This window comes from Chanodichthys erythropterus, chromosome 17 (assembly GCF_024489055.1).
Source record: "Chanodichthys erythropterus isolate Z2021 chromosome 17, ASM2448905v1, whole genome shotgun sequence".
Lineage (NCBI taxonomy): Eukaryota > Metazoa > Chordata > Actinopteri > Cypriniformes > Xenocyprididae > Chanodichthys > Chanodichthys erythropterus.
The window spans coordinates 38,890,737-38,910,410 of NC_090237.1; the positions used below are offsets into that span (position 1 = coordinate 38,890,737).

At 34.3% G+C, this 19,674-nt stretch overlaps 2 protein-coding genes across 5 annotated transcripts in view; one reads left to right on the forward strand and one right to left on the reverse strand.

Annotated features, from left to right (window-relative positions):
- The window catches only part of dscamb (Down syndrome cell adhesion molecule b), a 278,527-nt gene that overhangs the window by 207,938 nt on the left and 50,915 nt on the right, over nucleotides 1-19,674 (reverse strand). The gene's annotated exons all lie outside the window — the stretch shown is intronic.
- On the forward strand, nucleotides 9,337-10,782 carry LOC137004311 (uncharacterized). The gene is made up of 3 exons (XM_067364530.1): nucleotides 9,337-9,482; nucleotides 9,763-9,970; nucleotides 10,054-10,782. Exons 1-3 carry the CDS (start codon nucleotides 9,466-9,468, stop codon nucleotides 10,504-10,506), a joined length of 678 nt encoding a protein of 225 aa, XP_067220631.1. The 5' UTR covers nucleotides 9,337-9,465; the 3' UTR covers nucleotides 10,507-10,782.

Below are 19,674 nucleotides of genomic sequence, written 5' to 3' on the forward strand. Positions count from 1 at the left end.
CTGCGGACATGCAAATGTGCTGTTAAATTATTGATTTAATTATTAACTTAAAATCTCAGGGGCTACTTGCAGTAAATATATCAATTCAAAGAGGTTCTGCTGATTAAAAAAGTTGTGGAATCCCTACATTACATGTAAATGTGAAATGATAATTATTTTGAATGTGTTTAAAGACATACAGTAGTAAAACAAAAACAAAAAACGTACATAACTTTTCTTATGTATATAACTTATAAATGCCTTATGCTTTTATAGAAACATGTAAAAGATTAATTGGGGATAATCACTAAATGATCAACAATGCACTGCTATTGTGTGAATAATATGTAATAATGCAATCAAAAAGTATCTGTAATTTGATAATGAACATTTTAAAACAATATAATCTGTTTACAAGTACTTCATTTTTGTAATCTGATTACGTAATCCTGATTAGATGTAATCCGTTTCTAGGCAGCACTGTCCATACATGGATCTGTTTCAGCCATTAAATATTTGTATTTCAAATCAATCTTACAGGCTGATACAGGAGCCAACTCCATAAATGTGAAAACAGACATATGGAAAAGGCATGAAAGTGACATTACAGCGCAGGCAGACTCGTGTGGAATGGATTTGACCTAATAACCCAGCAATTATCAGGAATTAGCCCTAATAGCGATCAGCCAGAGCTATGAAGAGAGCACTGAGGCATGACTACACGTGGACGGTCATTTACTGTACGTACTGTTAAAACACTGAAGGGTAACAAACTTCAAATTTCTAAAATAAGAGGTCATGCTAAATGGTTATCTATAACATATATAGAGGAGAACAGGGGGTGTGACACAGTGAGTAACAACATCAGTTTAACCAATTAGAAGTTAGCCACGGGGTGATGATTCACTATCATACATGATCATCAAGGTGCAAATGTGTACAAATATAAAGGATTTACATAACAATTAAGTAATAAAGTCAAATTTTACATCTGGGTTCTAAATTAAAGGTGCAATGTGCACGTTTTAGAGAAAGAAATGCAATATAATATACATATATTTTCAGTGGAGTATAAACACCTTAAATAATGAACCGTTTTGTTTTTGTTTTTTTACCTCAGAATGAGCCATTTTTATCTCATAGACCGCAGGTCCCCTTACATCGAAGTCTCCATTTTGCGGCGGCATGTTTCTACAGTATCCCTAAATGGACAAACACTCTACAGAGCGTGTTTGCTTGACTGGCTACTCTCTGCTGTCTCAGACAACGACATCTTTGTCCTGTGTTGGCCACCGTAGCTTCTCTATATTGCAATTTGCAACCTCACCTCTAGATGGTGCTAAAATTTACATATTGCACCTTTAATTTGTAATCATGCTAATGCATGTTAAATGACAGAACTGGTTTTATCTGATTTTCCCATTAAAAGGTATAGTTCACCCAAAGAATGAAAACTGAATAGTAACCAATATTTTGAAGTAATCCAAAGTCATTTTAAAAGTAATCCATATGACTCCAGAGGGTTAATAAAGGCCTTCTGAAGTGAAGGGATGCGTTTTTGTAAGAAAAATATCCATATTTATAACTTTATAGACTATAACCATCAAAGATTGCACAAAATGCAAAATGCAAAAAGTAAATTCAGGAACAAAATGTAAAATGTCCATGTTTTTTTATTAGTGTAGCAGTATGGTAAAATCATGGTATTCTTTGAAGTACCTTTGAGTAACATGCAAATAAAATCATCTGGTGTTACTGTCTGACACCATTACTGTACCTCAGAATATGATTTTCTAAGTGAAGGGTGAGGACAGGGACATACTAACAGTCTAGTTAAATACATCACTTTTAATTACCCCAGACATTCCTGCGGTTATATTTCCCAAATTAATTATAGTAAAGAAAAAAAAAAAAAAAAGGCAAAACAACCAAACGTAACCAGCCTTGCCAGAGCAATATTCTTCTGGGAATTCTTTAGCCAAAAACAAGTTTTACAGAATCAACAGCCTTCTGTAATTCCCATGTGGATGCTTTTTTGTCCCTGAGGAATAAGTATTAATTAGCAGTGATTTAGTAAAGGAGGGTGCAGAAGCAGCGTCGCCATGGGACAAATCCATATGAGACACAGATGTCAGCCAGAGGCCTGTTTGATTCAGATGCTGGGATTTCTGCTGAGCTACTTCACTCCCAAACAGGTCTTGACATCAACCCGTCAAATACAGGTGTATTTCAGCAGTGGCGAGTAACACAGTGACTTTGGCAGGTTGAATTTTATATATAATATATACATTTTTCAATTGTAGTCTTTTAAAAAGGCATCTGAAATAATAAAATAAAAAGTAGTGCTGTCAAAAATATCAATACATATCGATACTGAAATATCTGAAACCCTTCCAATACTCATTTTCTGCTTAATAGATACACGACACCAGCTGCGCTTTCTCTCTCTCCTCTCTCTGACAGCGAGTTGACACACAAACCCGCTTCGTTTCATCTGCTCCGGATGAATATTGTTGGTGAATTTCGGCGTGGGATTGGGCGTATTGCACATGATTTTACTCATTCCTCAGATTTCGAGCTCACACTCAAAGTGTGCACACATAAAGCCACCTCTCAGCACTAAACTGAAATCTTTTTTGCTGATTATTGCACTTAAAGTTACTGTAAGTAGAATTTGAACTACGCTGTTGGACACTGTTGATAGTTAAATTCAACCCAAACAAACCCACCCCTCTCTTCACTGCTCCGCCTCCAAAACTCACACTCTAACCCTAACCACCTGCTCTGAGTCGGTCTTGAACCCCGGCGAATGCACTATCAATGATGCTAAACACCTCATTCTCTAGTGGTCATGAGTGTGCAGTAGTTTACCTGCTCAACTCTCACTATCTGGACACTTTTACAATGGCAATGCGAGTGGATAAAGCCCAGTTGATAAACAATGACAAGGAAGCACAAAAAATGAATATGCAGTACACAAGAGTAAATACAAAGTGTTCATTGTTAGTCGCAAACAGAACAGCAGCTCCAGATAGGGCGGGGCAATATGACCAAAATATTACACATTTTATATCACGATAATGATATATATCACAATATAGTTATTTTTGCTTATGCAAAATTTTGATTTCATAAAAATCTTATTATATCATTGAAATTTCATAATTATCATCAATTTCAATATAATTAAAAAAAATAATACTAGCCTAAACAATTCTCAAGCTTACTGAAGACAAATAAACTGTGATAAACAAAGAGCAAAGAAAACAAACTGAATGAAATGTCTTAATGAAAAAACTTCAAGCACTAGAAAATGTATAAAGTAATCAAAGGTATAAAAAAAAAACAATGCGAAGTCTTGACTGTGTAAATTAAATATACATTTATTCTTATTAAAGTTACAAAAGCAAGCAGTGAGAGATTTTCTCTCTTTTTTGTTGTTTGATAAGTATAAATAATGACAGCAGGTAAATTTGGATGCTGTCCCTTTAAGACTGACTGCACCAATCCGTTAACTCAAGCTTCGTCTTTCTCAACTCTACCTTTACTCACATGAGCAGCGGGATCAAAGCAGCATCCACATCGGTTTTCAGGCCTTCCCTCTTATCTCTCTCCAGCGTTGGAAAGCTTTTCTAATATAACCAGGTCCTAAAGCGCTTGCCCAATCATAAACCTTCATTCCAGTGATATTCTTTTGAGCTCTTTTGTATTGTGTCCCATCTCCTATTCTGGAGGTTTTTTTTCGGTAACACTTTATTTTAAGGATCAGAAATTAGACACTAATTAATGACTAATAACTGCATTTGTAAGTGACTAGTTATGTACTTGTATGCCATTACAAGCTATTTATAAGGCCTTTATTGGCTGTCGTCTTATTTTTGTCTTATAGCCCCTTTATACTTGTTTCTGTCCTAACAATGTACTAATTAGCTAAAATTAAAACAAACTAATAGGTTGTATTGTGTCAATTACACACTTTATAAGTTTCCAATACACTGTGTGAATATGTAGCTTATAAGTATGAAATAAATATAGAATGGGCATTTCAACACAGACATTTAAATTTGCAGAGAAACACTGTCTTTCTAGCAATTGTTATATACTAACAAATTATTTATAACTGAAATATTCCCTTTATTAATAGGTAACAGGCACATTTATCACTAATAAATGCAATATTACTTCAGATTATGTTCCCTATTCTAAAGTAAACATTTGCTGTTTTCCAAAAGAAAAGAGACATGTAATATTGCAGTGAACAACTCAGTGTTTATTGTTTTTATGGTTCAAGAGAACAAATTACAGATGAGACACATCTTGAATAATCACAATCAACACACTAAAAAAATATGAATGAATAATAAAAAAAATACACTGTTTTAATTGTATAAATCTTAAATAGAAATTTTAAGTTAAAGGGCCCTTTCAGGTCCTTTTCAGCACTGCTCAAAAAGTTACTAGCCAACAAACCAATTTCACTTGTAGATTATTAATATTTGTAGAATATAACAAAAAGAAAACAAGAAAAAAAAACCTAAAATAATGATTAACATCCAACTATATTTTTCTTTAATCTAAAACAATTATCTAAACTTTAACTTTTACTGAACAGATCTTTCTTGAACAAAATCTTGCAGCAACACATAACTTCAAATACTTCATCAAAATGGGCAATAGATGCCCTCGAGCTTTGAGATCTTCAATGGATCTTTTAATTTCAGGATTAACACTACTGGCACATCTTTTTGCAAAAGCAAGCAATGTTTCCATAGCTGGATCGAACACCAGGGTGCTGTAGGTCTTGGGGTCTGCAATCTGAAGCTCTGCTATTGGTGCTGTTGCTGCAATGGTGCCTCTGTCAACATTGTGCCGATGGAATGCCTCTGACATGGTGCGAACTTTCCTGAAGGTTTGAGGACTTGATTGTAGCGGCTGATGACCTCCTCTGGACCTTTAACTTTGCAAAAATAATAAAGAAATATATATTTTCAAAACATAATTAAAATAAAAATATCTAAAGAAAAACAGCAAACAGAAACACAAAAAGTCTTGTATTTCTTACACATTGTGATGTTAACTGATAATGCAGTTCTTTAGGACTAGTTTTATTTATTTGGAATTAAATTAAAAATGTGGATGCAGAAACACACCCTTGTTTTATATGTAATATAATTTCTAATTTTTGTTTTAAAATCATATATTTCAGAGATAATTTTAGTCAAAAGAATACTTCAAAAATACATAATAAATGATTTACTCACTCTTATGCTGTTTAACTTGTATATTTCATTTCTTCAGCAAAATCTAAACCATGACATTTTGATGGAGATGTGATGATATTATTTCTATACAACACAAGTCAATGAGTACTAAAACTTTTCAAACTCCAACAAGAATATAAAGGCAGTAGAAAAACATTTTGTTCAATACGTCTTTAGTAATTTAATCCATATGGAGGATATACATCTCCATCAAAATATTTGTTCTTTGTTCCACAGAAGTAATAATGTCATACAAGTTTAAGATGGCAAAAGGGTGAGTAAGTGACAAGAAAATTGTCATTCATTTAACAAAAAACAAATTAAATAGAAATATTTCACATTAAAATTATAAACATTTTCCATAGGCAGAGAACACACGCTTACAATGGTATAAAAAATAAATAAAAAGCAAACCTAATAATTGAAAAAGAAACCATGAAAAAAGTAAAATATAAATGCAGTGAATGTATGTCAATGAATCAACCATTTACTGCTAATAATGGCAGGTCATCCATTTAACAGCTCTGGACCAGATCAAGACTAAGTTGATTTTTCAATGAACTTAAAACAACATTGTTGAAAGCAAATCCAAGTGTATGGGGAAACAACAGCAACATATCTTTATATGATATAATGTAAGCATTAGAAACAATGTAGAAAAGCCACTGACCTCTAATGTGATGTCGAAGGGAATGGTGTGCCACCTTCTTCCTTTTCTTCTGTTTGTTGTCTATTAGTACAGGCTCATCAGATTCGCTCAAACTTCGTGATGAGGAGGTAGTGTCATCATTGTGATCATGGTGGTGGACTTCTTGTTTGACATTGAAAGGTGCTAAAAATAAATAAACAAATGTGTAGCATAGCATTTTCAAATCATCACTTTTTAGAACAACATCAGTTATTAACAGTTAACTGCCAGGTTTACACATTAAAAGCACCTTATTTTCATCCTGCCTTGCAGCCTTAAACAATAAACAACAATTATTTAGAAAAAGTAGCTAATCATTATCTGAATGACACTTTACTAATTCAAAAAGAAACAGATCTTCAAATTTTAGAGATTATACATTTTTATAAATATGACTGTGTACAATTTTGCAAAGAGTGTCAAACATGTATCTAGGTACAATTCACTTTCCATTTTTTTCACCCCTTCACCTGGTTTGCACATACCCCTGTCACAGGTGGGATGACATTGCTTCATTCTGAGTGTGTTGATTTTGTGGCTTCAGATCCCTATTCGCTCACTGAAGCACGTCAATATTGCAGTGTGAGTGAACAAAATGTAACAAAATGTGCCCTCTTTCCGAAGATGTGTTGCAGTAAAAGAGTTTAGATATCATAGAACAGCAGAATGTTATAGACCGTATAACAATTGGCTGTATTATTGTTAAAATGACAACAAAGCTATGGAAATTTTTAAGTCATCTAGGAGCTTTTTACAGCAGATGTCACTGTAAAATTGGTAAGTCTATCCCTCTAGCCTTGCTTTCATACCTGTCATGGTGTTGCTCTGAATAAGGTCTATAGAGTCAAAAACAAACCATTTACAATGTTGCAATCAGCCATTGTACTCGTCATTTGAGTTAAAAGCTAATAAAATGCACAGTTGCACTTCTAGTGCTCATTTCACTTGGAAAATTCAAATCATTCCTAGTCAGATTTGACACGTTTTGCAAAAGCATAGACAGAGTAATGTCACAATGAGCCAATGTTGAAAATATCTAATGCTGTTAGCCAAAGCTAATAGCACTCAGCAACCATAAAAGTGAAATCAATGAAAATGCCAAAAGTTTAAAAGTCTGATGTGTAAATTGCTTGCATGTAATAAATACTGCACAGACAGCATGAAACATATTATTATACTGACCGACATCTTGTCCTTTGGCTTTCCCAAGAACCTGTTCTCTGAGAAAATCACGTTCATTCTCTAGCTCTCCGATCATTTTTTCTTGCCACTTTATTTTCTCTTCCAGAAATTCTATCTTCATTTTCATGGAAAAAATGCCTAGAAACAACATATCACAAATAAATATTAATTAGCTAACAATTAATAATAGACACATATACACATTGCTATTTGTGACATAGACAAAATGACAACATACTAGTATCAGAACCCTGGCTGCTGCAGCTTGGTAAAGAAGGCTCATTTTCCTCCAGATCTTTGGGTGTTGCATCGTTGGAGCTCTCCTGAATGGAGTCCTGCTGCTTGTGTTGTAGCTTCAACTTGCGCTTTGGCTGTATAAAAGTTCACATGAATTTATTTTTATTAACCCTATTATCTCATAACCCCAGAAAAGTTGTGATATTTTGTAAAATGCAATAAAAACAAAAATATGTTATTTGTTTATTCTATTAGATGACAAAAGTACAATTTACTAACAAAAGTACAAAAAAAAAAGAGAAAATTATTTTTATTTTAACTGTATTACATCTTAACTGCATTTGTAAATATACTAAAGTTACCATACTTTTTGTCTCATCTCATTTTAAGCCAGTGGGTTGGCAAGTTAAAGTAACACGTATAAAACTGTTCATCAGTACTAATCACCCTGCTTACATATTGTTATCAAATACACAACAGCTTGGTTATTAAAACGCCAGGACCATTAAATGTTTTATACCTAAATAAATAAATAAATTAGGTTAACGTTAGATGTTAAATAAATGAAATACGCAAAGCTTAAATGCTAGCAAGCAATTAGTTAAGGATATGTAGACTAGCAATATAACTGAAACACTAACATGGATGTAAAATAACTTAAAAACAAACAACACCAAAGCCAACGTTTATCATAAAGGACATACCATTTCGATCGATGGGTATGTGGAGAGTTTCTTTTTCAAGATCTTGATGCTCTTTCAGCTCTTGATGAAATCCTGCTCGACTGATTGATTGCTGCGTCTGATTGGACAGGAAGCGAGTGCACTGCGCGGGTCTAGACCACCCGCGAAATTCAAATACACTACCAATACGCGCTAAATTACAGATGTTGTGTCAAAGTCCGTGAAGCGTCATGGCTTCAAATTATGATTTTCTGCGGAGAATATTTTTCAGACCATCAGCGAATACGAACAAAAAATTTGTTCGTTGGTTGATGCAAAAAGGATTACTGCGGAAATACATGTATTGCCCATCATGCCACCACATCATGAAATTCAGGGACTTCTACAATGAAAAGGCTGCATGGTAAGAAAAGCTTTATATTATCCCATGCTCATTATTATTCAACTGTGTTTCTCGTAAAATTCAGTGTAGGAGCCTCTCCTCTGTCTCAATTTATGTCAACGTGGCCTATTGTTTACAATGTAATCTAGGCTATTGTAATGTCATGCCAATTGGAGCAAATGGCATATCATGATATTCAGTGTATTATTCTATGTATGTAATATAATATGTAGTTTATTATATTTATTTATAAAGGAAATGTCTGTTTTATTTAGTAGTAATGTATTTGTTCAGTTTAATGTTGAGAATGCAACCCTATTTGTTGCATTATTAGATGCATGCCGATGTTAGAATAATACAACTCAAAGATTCAGACATGTTTATTTAGATATCATACAGCAAGAGCATTTGAAGTGGCTCAATATTTTCCAAGTCTCATAGAAATTAGTAAAAGTAAAAATAAATAAATATTTTTAAAAAAAATGTCTATTGTGAAAATTTTCATTTGAGATGTTTATCTATCTAAAATACATTATAGCATTTTTTTTTTCAATTAAAAACTGGAAAAGTAATACAATTGTATTGATAAAATAACTGTAATCTTTGTATTTAACTTTTTTATTATTAATAATTTTATTTTAATCTGTAAAAATGGGTTTAATGACATAAAAAGTACTAAAAGTTATTCCATTCGTCCTGAACAAAACACATTTAAAATACATTTAAAATAATAAATAATAAAATTTTATTATAAAAAAGAATTATATTTTTAATTATATAAAACTATTTATATAATTATAAAAATAATTATTATTTAAAAACAGGAGTGTTTTTATTAATATCATCTGTCTTTAAACTATGCATTTGCTTTGAATGAATTACATTTTTTTTTATATATATATATATTTTTGGTTTTCTGAAGCTTGTATACTTATTTTAATTCTTTTATCCTCTGCTAGGGTGTGTCGAGATAAATGCCACAGTAAATCATACACCAAGAGCATCCGAAGTGGCTCAATATTTTCCAGGTCTCATCTAAGCCTCCAGACATGGATGCATTTTATTTACAGGTAAGAATATATCATTGTGTGTTTGTTACATAATGAGGGTTGTTTTAATATTGTTATAATAACTATTTGTTATTATGTAAGAATTATTTGTGTTAAGAGGAAAATATTTTGTAGTATATTATTCAAGCATATAATATCAGAACTTATACAGTACTTGTCAGCAATGTTAATAATATAACATTGACAGTGAACTGAGTATTAAGATATGTGTTATGATCCTGATGGTTTTTTTGTGTGTGTTTTTTTCTGTGTATTCTATGTGTTTGCTTTTAAACTGTAGATTTTCACAAGGACTCAGGTTGCGGCAAGTGGACATGCTACAGGAAGGCATCACTGGAAGCTCTTCTACACTGACTAAACTTAGTTATCGTCTGCGTGGAGTCTGCAAATCTGCAATTAAAAGAATGAAGAGAAGAGGTGACCTGAAAATTGGAAAAAGACACGAAATTGTTTTTATTGATGAGAGCAAATTTGGCCACAAAAGAAAGGTAATATATATTCAGTTACATCTGTTCACACTTTATGGTAAAGATAATTGATACAATAAATTCTTAAATTCTGTCATTTTTAGTACAACCGAGGAAGACAGAGCAACAGGGCATCATGGGTGTTTGGAATGCTTGGGGTCAAAGAGGAGTTCAGAAGACCCATTCTGAAAGTTGTCAATCAGCGTTCAGCTCAACACCTCATGCCAATTCTCCAGAAGCATGTGAGACAAGGAAGCACTGTTGTGTCAGATGGGTGGAGAGCCTATAACTGTCTCAGAGATGCTGGATATAACCATCTAACTGTGAACCATAAGGAGGTTTTTGTTGATCCTCAGACAGGTGCTCACACACAGAACATTGAGAGATTGTGGGGAGTTTGCAAGGCAACAGTGTGGAGATTTAGGGGGAACCGCACAGAAAGCAGGCTCAAAGACCACTTAAAAGTAATTGAGTGGACGTACTGGCGTGGTGACATACATAAAAATGGCCCCCTGGGAATGATTTTGCATGACATCAGAAGGAAGTATCCTGTGTGAAAAGATGTAGATGTTCAGTTTATTCTGTGACCATCATCATCTTTTGTGTTAAAAACAAATTTGTCAATAAACTGTTTGGCAATTCATTGTGATTATTCAAGATGTGTCTCATCTGTAATTTGTTCTCTTGAACCATAAAAACAATAAACACTGAGTTGTTCACTGCAATATTACATGTCTCTTTTCTTTTTGGAAAACAGCAAATGTTTACTTTAGAATAGGGAACATAATCTGAAGTAATATTGCATTTATTAGTGATAAATGTGCCTGTTACCTATTAATAAAGGGAATATTTCAGTTATAAATAATTTGTTAGTATATAAATATAACTGAAATATTCCCTTTATTAATAGGTAACAGGCACATTTATCACTAATAAATGCAATATTACTTCAGATTATGTTCCCTATTCTAAAGTAAACATTTGCTGTTAGAAAGACAGTGTTTCTCTGCAAATTTAAATGTCTGTGTTAAAATGCCCATTCTATATTTATTTCATACTTATAAGCTACATATTCACACAGTGTATTGGAAACTTATAAAGTGTGTAATTGACACAATACAACCTATTAGTTTGTTTTAATTTTAGCTAATTAGTACATTGTTAGGACAGAAACAAGTATAAAGGGGCTATAAGACAAAAATAAGACGACAGCCAATAAAGGCCTTATAAATAGCTTGTAATGGCATACAAGTACATAACTAGTCACTTACAAATGCAGTTATTAGTCATTAATTAGTGTCTAATTTCTGATCCTTAAAATAAAGTGTTACCTTTTTTTCTTATTTTCAAATCTCCCTCTTGCTCGTTCTCTCCTCGACAGTAATACGCACCCTAATGCTGACTGGTTAGACGTTTGTTGTTGGTATCGGCCTGACTAACTTCCAAACAGTGTAGTTGAAATATTACCACCTTAAAACAGTCAAAAACACAAAATAATGTCAAAATGCTGGTCTTAGTGAGAATTAAACACAGTCAGTTATGTTTTGTGAACGTAAACAGTTGAGAAAGAAAACAAATGTGTAACAGTATAATGGATCCGTGCGTCAGGTCTTAAAGTGACAGTAGCCTAATATACCTGCTGCCAAATCATGAGATAATATTAAAAAAAAATATCTTTATGGCAGTTTTTCCCCTATGGTATCAATGTCAAAATTGTGGCCAGTGAAAATGCTGAGTGGCTAGTAACTGGTGAGCAAAAAAGATAATGTCAAGCCCTGCTCCCAAACCAGTCAACCTGCTAATTCCACCTGAAGGAAAACAGGCTAGTCCCATTTATAAAGACTTTCTGATCAAGACTTTGTATATCAGGACAAGCTGTCTTATTTTTGGCTTACATTTCTGGTACACTGCGATCTCTCTTCAACTGGAACATTTAATTGCTGCCTCCAAGTTTTAGGTAAAGTCAATATGGCTAAAAATTAAATTCATAAATTCACTGCACATTCTCCCACCACTCTAAATGGAGGGAAACAAAGATGCTGTTATAACTGTGCTACAGCATAATGGCGTAACGTAATGAAGAAATCATTTCTTTGACAGTATAACAATTACATTTATAACAGAAACAAGTGTATGTGTGTGCTTTTTCAAGGCTTACAAAGGATACTTTGAGATTAATTATTTTTATCAATACATTTATATGTGTGTATATCAAAACTAAGGATCTAAAATCAGTCAATACCTTAAAATAAATTAAAAGCAAACTGTGATTTTTATTATAAGACCTGTGGACAAAATTCAACATTTGGAAGCATCATTCCAGAGATGTTAGTAAAACAATATTATTATTATTATTATTTGTATTATTATTAATGATTAAAAAAACACTCCCATTAAATGTGGATACACCATTTAAATTGTACTTAAGAGAATATGTGTGATTTTGATGTGTTGAGCAGCCACGAGAGTGTGAGATGCTGAATGTTGACTCTAGCTTTGAGAAACAGACAACAATTACATTTGCCCTGGGAGGATGGAGAAACCTGACCATGTTGCCATGGCAACACAAGTACAGCAGAAAGTAACGGGAAAATCGATTCCAAATTTCTCTCTCTCTTTCTCTCTCTCTCTCTCTCTGTTTTTTCATTTCAGCACAACCAGCAATAGAAATCCCCTTCACCCTCATGTATTCGGAATACCATAATTGATCATTTTAAATACAACAGGCACGTATCAAATTCCAAACAGCAGCTGCTAGGAACAAGTAAGAGAGTGATGCAGTATGTTATACATTTGATAAAATGAAACAGAGTAACTGACTTCGCTCTTTTTCTTACATAAAAGCCACAAAAGCACAGCTGAATTCATGTGATAAGCAAATGCTGCTTGCAGAAGCCGTTGTGATTGGCTGACCCGTGCTACATTAAGATTGCAGTGTACGTCATCAAGAGTCAAAGGTCATCCTGCAAGCTCATGATATCCACCACTAACTGAGGGGAAAAAATCACTCGTGACATTTTGCAGATCAGTATTGAAGATGCGTGTCACTTTGTCTGAAAACGCAGACTTCTTTTACAAGCTGACAGTTTGCACTAATAAAAATGTGCCACTATGCATCAAGGTATTGCATTTTAATTAAAAGTTTTATTCAAAAAAATTATGTAGCATGACTTGATTACATTATAGTAAATCAACAGAAGTCACGTCTAATGGTCAAATCAGATTGAACAGATCCTCAAAGAAATAGTTCACCCATATCTTCTTTTGTGATGTAACATGGCCAAAGAAATGTGTTATTTCACAGTCACTCTGGTTATGTTATTTATTTTATATTCGGCAGTATTCAGAGGTATATTACAAAGTGCACAGAATGCTATAAGATGGTATTCTATTCTGAACAGCCTATGATTTAACGTATCCAATAGGTTTAACAAAATAACTGTGATTGGTTTGTTAAGAGGGGTCTGCAGGAACTAAACGGCTCAAGACTGATGGTTAACATGGTAAACAAGAAAGAGGATGGAAGGTCAAACAAGACAGCTGAGAGTTATGGCTGAGACACCCAGACAGCAGTCGGGCAGGGTCATCTATACAGGGACTTCAGTGTATAGAGGGAGAGAACTCAACGGCATTGTGTTACAATATAATACATGCGGAGAAGGGCTGTGAACATTTGCACTGACAATGATTCACTTTAAATATGATTCGCTAACACTTTGGTATGGGGAACACTATATTCACTATTAACTATGACTTATGCCTCAATAAACTCTTAATTTAATGCTTATTAAAGGGGACATCGGATGCCAGTTTTCCACAGGTTAGGGTCTTCATAAAAAGTCTATAACATACTTTGATTAAAATTTCTGAATGGTTGTGTAAAAAACACCCTTTTTACCTTGTCAAAAACAGTTCTGATCACAGCAAGCCATTTTGGTGCATGTCTCTTTAAATGATAATGAACTACTGTTCACCCCACCCCTATCTTCCGTGTAAACACTATTTGGCAGGTATTGCATTGAACTCACCATTCTTATTAATACAGTTATAAATGCTCAAAAACAATTAAAATGCATTTGAAAATTACTTGTTAGTCATTAACTAACAGCTTTATAAACCTTATTGTAGTATAACCATGTTATCTTTACATAAAATGTACACAGTTTGTAATAAGACAATCACAACGCATTGTTCATTATAAACGTGCAGTTATGATTTACAGTGAGAAGGTTTTAAATAGAAATGACAAATCTATGTTTGTTCGACTGTATTATTTTGGTAATGAACAAGCTGCGATGTCACGTTTGCAGTGATTTGTTGTGCGTGCGCGAGGCGCCGGCGCGATCAAACATCAGTCTTTGCTCATCGTCATGGTAATGGTTTGTAGCCAGGTCAGATTATGTCAGAGTTTGTTGGAAAATCATACCACACTGCTCAGACATTCCCCAACCCAACAAAGGCCGATTAAAAATGTTCAGTCGGGTGAAAACAACCTCCTGGCATTTATCTGAGCGGTGTGAGCTGCCTTTAACTTTAGCCGCATTCATTGTGGATCTTGCTAACTAGCACATTATTAGGAAAGTCGATTTGCAAAGATTCATAAAAAAACCTATAACGTTACTCACGCAATATAGGTAGATCCAGGGGCGCATTCCCTTCAGAAACAAAATTAACCCACTGCGTCTTCAGCAGATCAGATGTTGAGAGTAAAGGACGACTGCTATGTTCATTCTTATATACAATAACAAAACACCTCAGCTGCTTTGGAGACATTCTTGTCTACACCTGTGCGGCGTCGAAACAATGGAAGGTCTATGCTAAAACGGCAGTGTCCGTCAAGAGTCGTGGGAGGGGCCTGTGCACATTTACGCCACTTTGCCAAGAATCTGAGAATGGCTTGATCTGACAAAATGCTTATGATTTGTGGCAAAAAAAGCACTGGGTGGGTTTTTATCATTATGGGGTGGTTGTGTAGACACACTGCCAACACACATTTATGTCCAAACACCTTGTAAAAGTGAATTTTGCATCCGATGTCCCCTTTAATAGTTTGTAATATGCAAGCTAATAAGCAACTAGTTAAAAGTGAGAATTGTTCCCCATACTAACATATGATTCTTTATTAATGACCTAAATAAGAGTTTTTCAAAGGTCCACTCTCTACATTTCATTCCCAGCAAAGGTCTTGATAATCATACTTAGACTGTTTCAGTAGCCAGTATGGCTTGTACGAAATGTATGCCAGCAGTGTACATTTAAAAGGTCCTGTATGTCATTGTTTTAATGTTTTGAGTAGGACAAACTTAAATTTAACAAATTATTTCAGTCAAATTACCTCCGAGTATTTAGCACTTTCCTTTACTTTTGAGTTCACAGAACTGATATAATTTAAGTAAACTGACTTGTTTTCATTGTTTCATTGTTTTTGAACTAATTTCTTTTAATTTAGACAAACTTAAGTTTAAACTGGACTGGGATTTCTATCTCCCACCATGCTTTGCCCATGACACTCGAAAGGGAGAGTAAATGCTGAAATTAAGTGTTATATAATGTTTTTTTGTGCAAGATATTAAGTTGGAGATTTAGTAGTGATTAATATTTTGTTATGCTAATTTAGAAGAGTTTCTGTTAATGTGGGTTTTTGGAGAGTTTCCATCATGGTGACAAGAGACGCATATGACTTGGTTTGAGAGCAAGTATGTTAATTGTTTTATATTGCTGTACTCATTCAGCAAGTGCTGTACCATGCTATTGTTAACATGTTAACAAATTAGCAAGTTAGCATTTTCTGTATTAGCTAGTTATAGCTAGCTAAGGTTCCATTAATAAAAATGTTTGTTGAGTTTACATGATAATTTTAAGTGAAATGTATGAATTAGTTTACTCAAATATATCAATTTAAGAACAATTAAAATAAAAATCTGCTAATTCTGCTTTCTTAAACTTTGAATTTCTTAAATTAAAAAATTGACTTTACCAAATTACTTGTGTTTGCAGTACTTGTTTATCCGAAAAAAAACAAAAAAAACAATGCGACAGCCAGTTATTCTACTTTGAAATGTGCATTCTGTGTCTGAACGTCTGTTTTTGTTTTGGACTGTGTGACTCCACCCACTACCATTTTACCCAATAGTATTTAGACACTCTGGATTGCCATTTGGTGGAAAACACAGTGTATTACAGCTATGGAAGCCAGCAAACAAACTGGGTTAGAAATAGCAGACTCTGCCCAACCTAAAATATCTCGGCATCCTAAAACATGGATGAATCAGCTCATCAACTTGTCGCCTTCCATTGTCAATTGCACTCATTTCCATTGCATGCCCTCGAATCTGGCAACCCGTGTGAGCCAGGGGGCGGGGCAAACAACTCCAATATTTTGAATTTGGATTACAGTACCTATTTCAGCCACTAGCTCCTTTAAGAAATAAGCATTGTAAATTAACATTCATTTGAAAAGTGAACTAAAATTAGCACATTATATCATGCTTATCAAATCACTAGTTAATGTTTATGCATATAGTTTCTCTTTTTGGCACAATGCATTCACACACTCTTGGTAGAAAGCTCATGATTTAAGAGGAAGGAAGTGAAAATGTTTCCATTCATTAGTAATGAAATGGCCTTGATCCTCACATATCAAAAATAGGCCTAAGCCGTAAACTTGAACTCTGATAATATCTACAAGATTCGACAGCAAGATTCAGCACAAACAAATCTTTTGTCCAAGAACGCTGTTGTTTTGAGCGCTTTCTTTTTCTTTCCGCAGACCCTGGATCCAAAGATGAGACGCGAAGCACCACTCAGATCTCCAAAAGCACCTCTGCATCTGAACATATGGAAGATCTCAACCATGGCTCACAACACCTGCCACCAACCTCCTCCAGCAATGGGGCGAGATAAACCCCATTCCAGGGCACCTGGGGTAAAAACGAGGCCAAATCTACAGGCGTTTATAAACTGAAATTAATTGGTTGTTCCGCCCGTAATTAGCTCACACCACACTTATTACTAATCTGCCATTTGGAGCGCTGCCATTTTATGCCCTGGCCGTGGTCCAGAGCGTGGTGTTATCCATAAGCTCGGGAAAAGTCCCGTTCTGGGGAGCGGAGCCAAACGGAAGCATAGCATCAGACAGTAACGAAGCCATCAGCGCTTATTAAAGATTAAGTCTCGCTTAGTCCCCAGTGGCCTGAGCACTGTCGGTAATCATATTCATCCTAAACTGCCTAATCGCCACCATATTGCTCTTATTTATCAGTAAACATTGATGTAAGAGGGATTAATCCAGGGTTATCTCCTTCGCATTCGTACATATTTATATGTATAACATGCATTTTCAAGTGCACTTTTCAGGGAATCAAGCAAAAAATGGTTTATTTCAGTAAAGTGATAACTAATAGGAGAAAGCAGTTTAATAATCACAAAAAAAAAAAAAAGACAAACAGACCTTTAATTTGGTGTTCTATCTTAGATATTACTTTTATCTGTCGTTGTAATTTTACATAGATAAAAAAAAAAAATAATAATACTTTAGACCAAAGAAAAAAAACTGTTAATGCCAAGTTTTGCTCAAATTATATATTTATGGTTTGGTTCAAACATTATCTTTTTATTTAATAAGACAAAAATTACATTCATACTGTCACATTTTAGTCCACAGAAAATAACAAAGATTAAACAAAGAAAACTAATTTCAAAACGAGTAATTCAAAATGAGTAACTTAAAAAAAAAAACAGTGTACTTAAATACACATTAGCTAAGTTTCCTTCCAAAGTTGCAAATTTAACTCATGCGCAAAACATTTGTGAATAAAACAGCGTTTCCATCCAGTGAGTCTAAGAGAACAAAATAGTCACTTTCTGATAAACTGGCACTAAATATCACTAAGAAAAAAAGAGCAGACAAAATGCAATAAACGTGTTATCTTGCTTTCGGGGACAGATACTGCTGTTTGGGAACACAGTTGTATAAGACATAGGGATGCAAAGGGGAGGAAAATTTCCAGAATTTCTGGAAACTTTCCAGGATTTTTGGAAACTTTCAGAAATATTGGAAAGTTTCTGGAAATTTACTGGAAATTGTCCGTCCCTTTGCATCATAAGACAGTTCTGGAAAGGTCATTATACCGAACCAGGCATTTCAGAACATACCACCCCATCGCGTAAAATCACGTGATTTATTTTAATGCGCATCGAGGGATTTATTCGGTAAATGTGTTTCCATCATAGTTTATGCGCATATTTTCTTACTGGATAAAAAAGTATCTGACTCAAACGGGCACACAGGTTTTTTATGCATATTTTTAGAATTTATGTGCATCTTGCTGTTTCCATCCAGCAGTTTTTTATGTGATATCCCAAAAATGTGCATAAAATATGTGCATGGAAACATAGTTAATGATAATGAACTAAACTACAAGAAGGTGTGCTAGAAACAAACAAAGAGCGGGAAAATGAAACAAAGAAAACAGGAAAACAATGATAAGCATACTAAAAGTCCTTGAAACTGAAACCAGAACACATCAAATGAAGAATAACTGTGACACAAAATAAGTAAAAATTTTATTTGTTTACAAAAACCATAAACTGAAAAAAAAAAAAAAACGTTAGCGAGCAATAGCACATATTAGCATGCTAAATGCTAAGTCTGCTTCTTAAGGAAAGCCGTAAAGACAGGCTGCATCTGAAATCACATACTTCACTATACTATATAGTAGGCGTCATAATTGTCACTGTCAAGTACAGCATCACTGCCATTCACAAATCCTCTCCTGTGGCCTCATGGGACAGTAAAGTGTCCACCGTATGCACACTTCAGACTCTCACCAGAAGTAGTAGGTCATCCGAGGACTTTTTGCCTGCTGTTTTTCCAAGACTATGTATTCAGACATACTGCTCAGTTTGTGTACTGTTTTTCACAAACTATATAGTAGGGAAGTATTCGATTTTGGACGCAGTACAATTTTTTAATTTGTGTAACTCGCAAATAATTAGGGCTGCCCTCTAATAGTCGTCGAGAAGAGGCTTAGTCGACCAAAATTTTATTAGACGCAGAGAAAAAAATCCACAGGAAGTCACACAGTCTGTGACAGACAGATCATTAACAGCTGGTCTATGTGGTAATTATAATACATCAGGCAGGACATCCAAATGCTCGCTTAACATTCATCGACCTCAAATATGGCTTATTATTTGAAACGTAAGTAGTAGCAAGTTTACATGGCCGCTCGCTTTAACGTTAACCTAGAAAAATGCTGGCTTTCCAGTGTTTGTGCGGAGTGTGAAAGTGGAATAGTAGCACGCTTACTGCATGACAGCTAACATGGAGGCGCTGGTGCGATCACTTGCACTTAAAATGCTCCGTCATTTTTGGTCATACAGATAAGAGTAATACATCTTTTGAATCTGTGAAGAGTCTTCTTTTATGTGTGTGCACTCAAAATAACAACAAAATGTTGCTTTTGTCAAATAATGAAAGCAAACACAATGTGATTTCTGCAGTCTCTCTCTGTGAACTTGAGCGCAACGGAAAAAAAAAACAAAACTAAACTCTACGTAAACTTGCCTCACATACATGAAAAATATATCTATAGAAAGCGAAATGTCTAATTGTAAATGAACCAATGCAACTGGAAAACAAATATTCTCAGGTTGACGAGTCAGCATCATCACTGCAGTCGAAAACACAGAAAATGCTAGTTTATCAATTAATTATTAAAATG